This window comes from Dermacentor variabilis, chromosome 7, assembly GCF_050947875.1.
Source record: "Dermacentor variabilis isolate Ectoservices chromosome 7, ASM5094787v1, whole genome shotgun sequence".
NCBI lineage: Eukaryota > Metazoa > Arthropoda > Arachnida > Ixodida > Ixodidae > Dermacentor > Dermacentor variabilis.
In genome coordinates, this window is record NC_134574.1 from 131,123,207 (window position 1) to 131,134,278 (window position 11,072).

The following is an 11,072-nucleotide window of genomic DNA, read 5'->3' on the forward strand; positions in this document are numbered from 1 at the left end:
AGGTGTTATTGCATATTGAAGGCAACCAGTATTAAATTCATACCAGTTTGCTCTGAGCGGCGCCTGAGCCCAATTTCCAGATATAGGATGTGAAAGGATGCCGCGAAATGGCATCGCAGCATCAGATAATGCTTCTGCACTGTAGAAAATTCTGGAACAACAATCCCAACTGGAGAAACACCGAATTACATTGCACGCTTAAAGTGCGTATTTGTTAAACTAGTAGGAAGCAGACATTTAAGAGGAACTGATTATCCTTTGAGAGCTGGCCGAGTTCACTACTGTCAGTACAGCACAAATCACAAGTCGCTATGAAAGTGCTAATGCGTCAAATATTTGGTGGTAATCGTTCTCATTATTACTGCGCTGTATCGGTTGTTAATATTTCTACGAAACTAGGACGGCTTAGAACAACAGAGAACTAATTCGTAGCTGTGTGCGTCTAGTTGGTAAACTGTGTGTCAAGACGATTCAAGCTGGCCTATGGAGTCGTTCCGGGCCCCGTGATCGATGGTTTGTCTTTCTTGGAGCAGTTGCGAGAATCGCGCCGCTCCCGAGGCGCTGAATGCGTCGCGTGGCTTAGGGTTGCGTCCATTGACTCCTGGGAGCCGCTGGACTTCCGCTTCCACGAGCGCGGTGTTTTCAAGGTAGACCTTGCGTCGAAAAGCAGGGCCTTGGTAGCCCCGAAACCAGAGGTTCCATCGACCTCTGGTTTCGAGGCCACCAAGGCGCTGCTTTTCGACGCAAGGTCTACCTTGAAAACACCGCGCTCGTGCAAGCGGAAGTCCAGCGGCTCCCGTCCTCTTCCAGAGACGGAGCAACAGCGCTGGATGAGTCACCTGGGGAGCGGGGGGCACTGCGGCAGCCGCACTCTTTGTGGGCTGTGCCGATGCCGGAGTCCGCTGTGCTGTCGCCCCCGGCCATCCGCCCCATCATACCCTGCAGTACAGAGGAAGGAAAGAGGGTTTCGCACTTCCTGAAAGGAAATGTTCTCCTTGCTCTTTAGTGTAATTATTTCATTTTCGCTCTAACAAGAAACGCAAGCACGGCAGTTGGCGCAGTGGTGTGTCTCCGTGCAGTTGACGGCAGGATGGTCGTGCGACATGCGCTTTGCACACATGGGCGGCCCCGGCAGCTCTGAGAGCCACGAAGAAATCGCTGGGACTTAAAGCAGCGGCGCGGGTTCGGAATGTAGGGCATAAGTTGTATTTTCAGATAGCCTGTTTCAATATATCGTGGTAAAATGCGTGTGTAGAACCTCAAAATAAGAGGTTTAGTATGGAACTTTTTCGCATCCTACCTGACCTGTGTTTGCTGGACATTTGGCACGTGCTTTTCCTTCCATCTCTGAAGCAGCTTGGTGTCAGACAAGTCTAAGAGATCTTGCTCAGACGCGACTCCATGTGTTCAGCTCGGAGAGCGGTGCGAGTTCATCGAGACGGAGGTATTATCAATTTCAACAAGTCCGGATAGTTTCTCTAACTGAATTCTTGTCACTCACTTCGAGCGAAAGGTCACCGCTGGCCGCCATGACTGAGTGGACTCATCACATTTGGTGGACTTAAGGGGTCCGGAACCGGGGAAGCTATGACCATTGCGTTTATAGCACAAGCAAGGCGACAAACCATGTTCCAAAACTGTGTTGCACCACGTGCGGGTATGATTTGTTGTGGCCATAATTGGAATGCCTAGTTTGAGAAGTTTTCACTGTGCCAAGTTAAAGGACAAGAGTGACTCTCTACTCGTTACTTCTAAGAAGCAGCACAATCTTTACTTGAAAGGCACCTCCATAGATAGAGAGAACTCAATGATTCATAGAAAGTTCGTGCCTCAGCACTACAAGCCTGAGCTCCTTCTTAAAGGTCTCTAACATTCCATTCACAGATGTGCGCACTCTAAAATGTTAGACACGTTTCATAGAGAAAAGCAGCTCTTGGAGCGGACGCAATAAAATTCTGTAGGTCATTCATTACGTTTCCTCGATCTCCGGCTGTGCCATTCTAGCAATCATGTGGGCTGCTTCTTCGAATAATGATTCTGGCCCTTTAAATTCGCACATGCAAAGCTTGTCAAACGAGGTATTATAAATTTAGCCACAATAAAAATTGCCTGCATGGGAAGCAACACAGTTTCGCAGCACAGTTTGGTCGCCTATTCAGTGCTGGGTGCCGAATGGTCATAATTTCTGCCAATACAGGACAGCATCCTAAGTCCACTAGACGTGGTGAACAAGCTCAATCACGGTGCCAGCCTGATGAATGGCGTCTGTATGCAGTGCTCCTCTATGTTCATGATATTTCCGGTCGACTGAAAACGAATGGGCCGCGTGCGGGTTCACTGTGGTTTCTTCGGCTCCGGAAAACCTGTTGAAATTCTCAAAACGTGTGAATGCGCTTGTATCGCGGCGTAGTCTTTTCTTTATTAAGGACAGAATTCATTTTGTGGCATGCGCCACAGCTATTATTTACCAGATTCCCCTGTCGTTCTGTCATAAATAAGGAGAAACCGGGATGTGCAAGCGCTTAAGGGAGCCCCATTTTAACGCTCATAACACTGTACAAGGCCGTTTGGGCCCACTTTGCCGTGAATGCGGCTGCGTGCCTTTCTACAAACATGCGGAAGTTTTGGCGGATCAGCTTTGCAGCTCACGCGGGAAATCGAAGAGGCTGATTTCATGAGAAAACTGGGCTGCTTGTGCGGTATTTTTGCTCCTATCACGCTGATACATAGTGTTGTCGTGTATTTGAACAGGCTTTCACAGTAATCTTTGTTTTCTAACTATGGAGCTGCTCTAGCCTGAGTTCTCGCAGTTTCAAGGATCGCGGATCACTTTCCAACAACCATGGCAGACCACAGCTCACAAATCGGCACAGGTATGCAAAGTGTTGCATCTGGGCCGCAAGACCCAAGGGTGGCGTTGGCCTGGCGGCCTGTCGCACAGCTGGAAGCATCCGAAGGTCCTGGCAAAGGATGAGTCGACTGCTAACAGAACAACTTGTTTATTTTAGCATCGCCAAAGAGCGGCCGGTCAGGTCGACCGAATTAGAGAGACGGGAGACCACATTACTCGACGGAAGAAATAGAAGCCTCTCTCGGCGTCCGGCAGCAGCTGCTTTTATACTTTTGGAGTCGAGGGCTAGAAGGAACGGCTCCGAAAGAGGCGCCCGTGACGGCGGCGCACGGACAAGTTGTGACAAGGAGTGACGTATCCGCCGGGCCGGCGCCGGTCAGACCTCCCCGCTTCACAGTTGGGGAGCTCCTCTCCCCGGCTGCCTCGCTTTGACAAGCGTGGTCACCAACACACACCCACACACACACGCGCACACACACACACACACACACACACACACACACACACACACACACACACACACACACACACACACACACCCACACACACACACACACACACACACACACACACACACACACACGCACGCACACGCACATGCACACACACACACACACACGAAGGCACGTGGAATTGAAACATGCCTGGACGCTCTTGGCAGGAGGCGTTGCGGCAGCGCTGAACTCGCCAACATGTCCCCCGCTTTGAACGAAGCCCCGGCGTCCGTTCCATCCGCGCCGCGGCTATACCGCACGTCGGAGGCGAAACGTAACAGACCGCCCCGCCGGGAGAAGGAGATCTCGATGGTCAGGGGACTGCATCCGCTGTCCGGAGGGATGTCACTCGATGATGCTCATAACCGAAGTCGGTTGTCCCTCGGCGTTTCTTGAGAGCAGCGCACCGAGAAAGCCTCGTTCTCACGCTCAGGTTCATAGAGGACACTGCAAAGTGACTTCGTGAGAGTTGCCTTTTTTGTTCTCGTTCCCAGCAAGCGTTAGAACTACGCCGAAACTCAACCGCTCAGTCAGCAAGCACGACGCAACCCTCACTAAGCCATGCCAGGCTCTTTCCCCTTTTATACTACTGCCTAGTTCCTTACAGTAGTCTAGCAGCACTCAGAACGAGTCCACACATTGGAAAATTGCACTAGAAAGTACTTATGACTTTGAAACACTAACCAAAAGCAATATGTTAAAAATCCTGCCTCTGGAAGAAAAACATCAGTAACAAACAACTTTGAGGCTGATTCCTACGTTAGGGGTCTTGACTTAAGCCATCGGCGTTACCGTTGAGACTCCCCTTTTTGTAACGCACCTCAAGGGAATATTGTTGAAAAGCGAGGCTCCAGCGCAGCAGGCGGCCATTTTTGGGAGAGATGGTCTGCAGCCATTGGAGAGGGCAGTGATCCGTCTCAATGATAAACCTCGAGCCGGCTAGGTACCAAGACAATTTCTGAACGGCCCACACGAGACACGCACACTCTTTCTCGGTAGCGCTGTACGCCTGCTCACGACTAGTCAGCTTACGACTAGCATACAGGACGGGGTGTTCCACTTCTCCATTTTCCCGTTGGCACAGTACAACGCCCATGCCTCGTTCACTAGCATCGAACTGAACACTGAACCCTTTTGTGTAGTCTGGCTATCGTAGCACTGGCTAGCTTGTTAGGGCGCGCTTTAGGGCGCTAAAAGCTCTTTCCCTTGTCTCTTCCCAGACGACTGTTTGGGGCTCTGTTTTTCTTAGAGCATCCGTCAGGGGAGCCGCGATATGAGAGAACCTGGGGATGTACCTCTGATAGTAGCCGGCGACACCTAAGAACGACCGAATATCGGTCTTCGTGCGGGGTTGCGGGAAGTCTCGCACAGCGGCCACCTTTATTTCAGAGGGGCGGCGACGACCCCGTCCAATCACGTGACCGAGGTAGACAACCTCGGCCTGTGCTAACTGGCACTTGGGAGCCTTGACTGTCAAGCCCGCTTCGCCCAAGCGGGTTAGCACCTCAATAACACAGAGCTGTAGCATTTTCTTTACCTCAGCGTCCATAATATCGCGCTGGCGGGTTGACACCCGGTACGCCTTGGATCGTACTGGCCCTGGGGAGGTAAGTTCTATTTCATGAGTAAGGACAGAAGTCCTACCAGGCCTCTCAGAGAACTGACCTTGAAACTCGTGTAAGAGCTCGTGTAGTTCGGTTTTCTGCTCAGGCGACTGCGGTGCTTTACTGATTAAGTCACTAATGACTTGATCGGTGCCTTCCCTGTTCGTCACATAGCCTAGTCCCGGAAGCTCGACCGGAAACTCTTCGGGAACGTTTACCATCATGCACACCACTGCTTCCCGTTGTCTATAGGGTTTGAGCAGGTTACAGTGGTAAACTTGCTGTGCTTTCCGCTTTCCTGGCAGACTCACCGGGTAGTTAACGTCCGACAGTTTTTGAACAACCCGTGCTGGGCCCTCCCACTGCACGTCGAGTTTGTTTTTTAGCGATGTGCGCAATATCATTACCTCATCGCCCACCTGAAAACAACGGGCTCTGGCTGTCCGATCATTACAAACCTTGGCCCTCTGCTGGGCCTTTGCCATTGCTTCACCTGACAAGTCCTGTGCCCTTAAGCGTTCGAGGAGCCTAAGCACGTACTCCACCACGACTGGGTCGTCGCCCCTGCCTTCCCACGAGTCTCGAAGCATGCGAAGCGGAGACCGCAGCGAGCGACCGTACACCAGCTCAGCTGGCGAAAACCCCGTAGCCGCATGCGGCGCGGTCCTTAATGCAAACATCACCCCAGGCAGACACAGCTCTCAGTCATTTTGTTGTTCAAAACACAATGCTCTCAACACGCGCTTCATGACGGAGTGGAGCTTCTCAACGGAATTCGACTGTGGGTGGTCCACTGAGCGGTGTAACAGCTTTACCCGACACCTTTCGAGAAAGGCTGTCGTCAAAGCGCTAGTAAATACTCTGCCCTGATCTGACTGGATTTCCGCAGGAAAACCAACTCGCGCAAATATGGACAGTAGTGCAATCTCAACTGAGCTGAGTTTTTTAAGCGGCACTGCTTCAGGGGACATTGTCGCTGGGCAGATCACAGTCAAAATGTGTCTGTACCCTGTGGTTGTTACCGGCAAAGGTCCCACTGTATCAATAACGAGCCGTCTAAAAGGCTCGGTAATCATAGGTACCAACTTCAACGGCGCCCTCGATTTGTCCCCTGGTTTGTTCACCCGCTGACAGGTGTCACATGTCCTCACAAAGTGTTCTGCGTCACGAAAACCCCTTGGCCAATAGTACTCTTGTAAGAGACGGTCCTTAGTCTTCTTAACTCCTAGGTGTCTGGACCACGAAACTCCATGCGACAAGCGCACAGATCCTGACGGTTGCACTGAGGCACGATCAGCTGATCGAACTCCACTCCCCTGCGGTCTACATACTGCCGGTGCAGGACCCCACTTCTTTCCACAAAATGAGCATTTTTCTTGGCGATACCTTCCTTGACATTGCAGCGCATGTTTTCTAGGCTGCCATCCTTTCTTTCCTCGGCTATCAAAGCCGACCGGCTTACTTTTAGCAACCTATTAAGTCCATCTGACGTAGGCGCGATGAGCAAATCTGCAAATAGCTCTTGTAACTTTCCCGTGTCGGGCATTTCCTCTCCAGTATCTGGTGCTTTCAACGCTACAGGCTCCGTTTTATTTATTTATTTTTATTTTATTTGTACATACTGCAGCCCCATAGGAGGGCTATTGCAGGAGTCGGTAAAAACAGTGTTGAACAAAAATAAAGTAAAATCAACAATCACTCTTACAACATCGTTAGAATCGTTTACAAAATCTTACAAATGGTTTTCATCGATTCATAAAAAGCAACGACACAGCAACACGCACACATAAAGAATAAACTAAACCTGATTTAAGTAGTTACCTATACTGGTTTTTATAGACAGCACTTTCGAATTCGCTTATCGGGAGTGAACGAAGGCAGCCAGACAAGGAATTCCATCCTTCTATTGTGCGGGGAAAGAAGCTGTACTTGAAGGTATTTGTACGGGCATAGAGAGGGTTAAGATTAAGCTCGTGGAAATTACGCGTGCAAGAAGGCTTGGTGAAAGATATGCAAGCTGGGTTTGAAGTGTGGTATGACTTGTTAATTATGTTGTGCAAAAATTTTAATGATTCCACATCACGACGTACTGAAAGTAATGTTAGATTCAGTGTAGGGAGGGCAGAAGAGGGTGAAAAATAGCGGTCATACCGATGTAAAATGAAACGGACGGCTTTTTCTGCACTGCTTCTAGTTTGATTATGTTGTTTTGGTATGTGGTGACCAGACTGTTGCGGCATAATCGATAATGGGGTGAACAAGAGTTTTATACATTAAAAGTTTTGTTGCCTTCGGAGCCTTTTGCATAGTACGACGTAGGTATCCAAGCTGTTTTAGGGCCTTTGAACATGTTTGGTCAATGTGTGTAGTCCATGAGTCATTGTGAGCAAATGTTTCGCCAAGGTATTTGTATTGTCGAACTCTGGTTAAAGGTGACCCATTCAGTGAATATGTCTCAATTACAGGTGCTGCTCTTTTCGTGAAGGACAAAACAACCGTTTTTTTTTAAAATTAATGTTCATTTTCCATTTTCACACCAAGCACTGAAAGAGACAAAGGAATCGTTTAATCGCTGAAAACTATTCGGAGAATCAATCACGTCGTATAAAACGCAATCGTCAGCATAAAGACGAATATTAGAGGAAACATGTTTTGGGAGGTCATTTACATAAATTAAAAACAATAAGGGACCCAGGACGGATCCTTGAGGAACCCCGGAGCCTACTTCAAGTATGGATGACCTTGAAGAACTAAAATCGACCTACTGGGACCGGTTAGAAAGGAAACTAGCGATTCAATTGACCAGATGGGAATTTTTTAGTATTGCATTTAATTTTTGCAAGAGGTGAGAATGAAGTAATGAATCGAAAGCTTTAGAAAAATCAATGAAGATAGCATCAATCTCTTTACCGAGATCCAACTGATAAGCGATGTCATGGGTGAACTCGGTTAACTGCGTGATAGTACTGAAACCACGTCTAAACCCGTGCTGAACATTAGTTAGAATGGTGTTGGACTCCAGAAAATCTATTATGTGTTTGTAAATAATATGTTCCAGCATTTCGAACGATTGGGAAGTTAAAGAAATTGGTCTGTAATTCGTTATGTCTGTCTTCCTGCCTGTTTTATACAAGGGTATTACTCTTGCAAGTTTCCACGATGAAGGAACGATTCCTGTATCTAGAGACTTTTTGAATATAATTTCAAGATAGCGTGATGTACATTGTGAATAGCGAAGTAAAAAGGAATTAGGAATACCGTCGGAGCCACTAGAGTTTTTTGTGTCTAAATTTAAAATCAAATTAAGAAGGACATCAACATCAACGGAAATGTCGGAAATAGAAAAATCTGAATCATTATCGAAAGCAGGGCAGACATGAGAATCATTTGCGTACACCGAATGGAAATATTCATTGAATGCATTGGAGATATGTGCAGGATCATTTATAGTTTCATCATTGATAGTCAATGAAGATGAAGATTCAGTAGTAGGCATGACAGAACGCCAGAACTTCCGAGGATTATTTCTTAGTAATCCTGGCAGCTCGATATGAAAGAAAAAATCTTCGGCCGTATTCATTTTCAAATTTAGTTCCTCTTTGGCAGAGGTGAATCTAGCAATTGCATCAGGGTCATTACGGCGTTTTGAGCGTCTCAGTCTTCTAACGCGGTGCGATAACTGCAAGATTTCTCTAGTCATCCAAGGGAGGGCACGATTTTTTCTCTTAATTTTTAACGGAACAAAGCGTCGAATACACATATTTATAATGTTTTCAAATTGGCTAACTAATGTATTCACGTCACAATCTTTACTAAGTGTGCAAAACGATTCAAAACGTTCTGATAAGACATCAAGAATAGACGTGTCGTCAGAGCGATTAAAGTCGAAAAAAGTTTGAATTTCGGCACGCGGTTTACAAACTGTGCAGTTTAGCGATATAAACGCTGCCCTGTGATCTGAAATTCCGTCTGTAACTTCACAGTCAGACAGCTTATCAACAAGGTCTGAACTAATGAGCACTAGGTCAAGAAATGTGTTTTGTCTTGTGGCGCCAGTGACTACTTGTGTAACCCCAAAAGATAAAGAAAAGTTAATTAATTCGCTACCTAAACAACTGTGATGCGATAGTGAGGGCCAGTGAATATCTGGTGTGTTAAAGTCTCCCATTAGCTAGATGCATGAAAACTGTGCGTGTTGATGTAATCAGCGAGAAGAAAAATGTTATCAGGTGAGGAGGCAGGTGGATGGTAGAAAACAGAGACTATGATTGTTTTTTTGCCTAAGTATAATTTACACCAAACAGACTCAAGATCTGCTGGAGGACAAATAACTGAAAACTTTAAATCCGATTTAAAGAAAAGGGCGACACCGCCTCCCTTGCCAGTTTTGCGGTCTGATCGGATAGCTACATAGCCGGGTAGAGTGATTTCAGAGTCATATATGTGATCGTGAATCCATGTTTCAGTGACACCAATGAAATGAGGGGAATAGGAGGCTACCAAGGAAAGAAACAGCGGGAACTTATTTACTAGACTTCTTGCATTCAAATTCAAGAAAGTAAGCTTGTAAGAGTGGTGAATTTGTCAAGGTGAAGATTACGTGGCCGGGAGAGTGTTCTCAGAAAGGCTACAATTATTCACTACGGTGTTTACAGCGAGACCTGAATCGTCAAATAGAGCATTAGCTGCATCATTCCACCTGTAGCGGACACCGTTTATAAAAACATGGTCATAACGCAACCTCACCACAGAACCATGGTCCCGAAAAGAAGAAGTTGCTGCCCATACCTTTTTGCGAGTGGTACGTACATTAGCCGCGTAATTTTCAGTTATGTAAAATTTTGTTCCTTTCAGCTTTGAGACAATTTTCATTATTTCTACTTTGTTCCGAAAGTCTAGTACTCGTAATATAACTGGGCGCGATCTACCTTCACGTTTGGTGCAAATTCTGTGACAACGTTCGATGGGCGGGCATTCAATTTGAAGTTTCTCTGTGAAAAATTTGTGTACATTAGACAAAAGCGTATCTGTGTTTTCAGCATTGTGTTCACCAAGTCCATGCAAAATTATATTGTTGCGTCTCGAGCGATTTTCAAGGTCATCATTCTTTTTAATTAGTTCCGAAACAGCCTGAGATAAAGAGCGTACGTCAGAACCAGAATGGTCAAGTGAGACGCTAGGATCAGCGCTAGTTTTTTCGAGAGCGGCCACACGGGATTCCAGAGCGTCAAAGCGCTTGTTAACAGTTTGCTGAAAAACCTTGATGTCAGAGATGTCTCGAGCGATCGTTTTTTGCCCAGCCAATAGTTCTGTCAGCATTCCAGAAATATTGTTCAAGTCATTATTAGGTTCAGCAGATGAACACGAAGTTTCGTCTGAATTACCAGTGTTACGAATCGCCTTCCTCGTGGGACCGGGATTTAATTCTATATCACCGCTAAGGACAAGTCGATTTGCGCAGAACAGTGCATGCATAAAACAAGACAAAAAGCTCTGTGGGCAAGAGAGCAGCAGCAAACAACGATCATCTGATCTCAAACAATGAGCGTTTTTAAAGTAACGTACCTGCACGAAAAACAAGACGCGATTAAGCATCCTGTTGGTGCTGCTGCAGTCTTGCCCACTGACGAGGAAAGCCGGGTTCAGGACTTTTAAGCGTTGTGTCGATGACGTCATTGACAAACAGCATGCTCCTATTGGGCCGTCCGATGACGTCAAATGTAAGTTGGAACCATATGGCGCGACGATAGGACCACTATCGCACCTGCTGAAGCTGTCACACGGGGAGGTGACAGGGCAGTTCGGAGGTAGACCATCATACGTGGGCACATGCTGTAGCTTCAAATGCAGCGCAGGGTCAACGGACGCATCCACTTCGAAGCACCTCGAGGAAAGGCCAGCATTGAAGATTCCGGGTGAACAGCAAAGAAACTACACGAAAAACAAGACGCGATTAAGCATCCTGTTGGTGCTGCTGAAGTCTTGCCCACTCTTGAGCTCGGACATGCTCTGAATATCAGCTTGCTGCGCCTCCGACCCTTTCTGATTTTTCGACAACGTCAGCTCCGCAACTACCGCCTTTGCAGCGAGCTCCCGAACTCTCGATCTGGTTCAGGCCTGAAG

General features: G+C 47.3%; 1 protein-coding gene across 1 annotated transcript; it reads right to left on the reverse strand.

The window, feature by feature from the left end:
- Window positions 1-461: 461 nt before the first annotated feature.
- LOC142588856 (uncharacterized) lies at window positions 462-10,268 on the reverse strand. The gene is made up of 3 exons (XM_075700676.1): window positions 9,603-10,268; window positions 840-939; window positions 462-754 (listed from the first exon to the last, which is right to left on the reverse strand). Exons 1-3 carry the CDS (start codon window positions 10,266-10,268, stop codon window positions 462-464), a joined length of 1,059 nt encoding a protein of 352 aa, XP_075556791.1.
- Window positions 10,269-11,072: the final 804 nt, after the last annotated feature.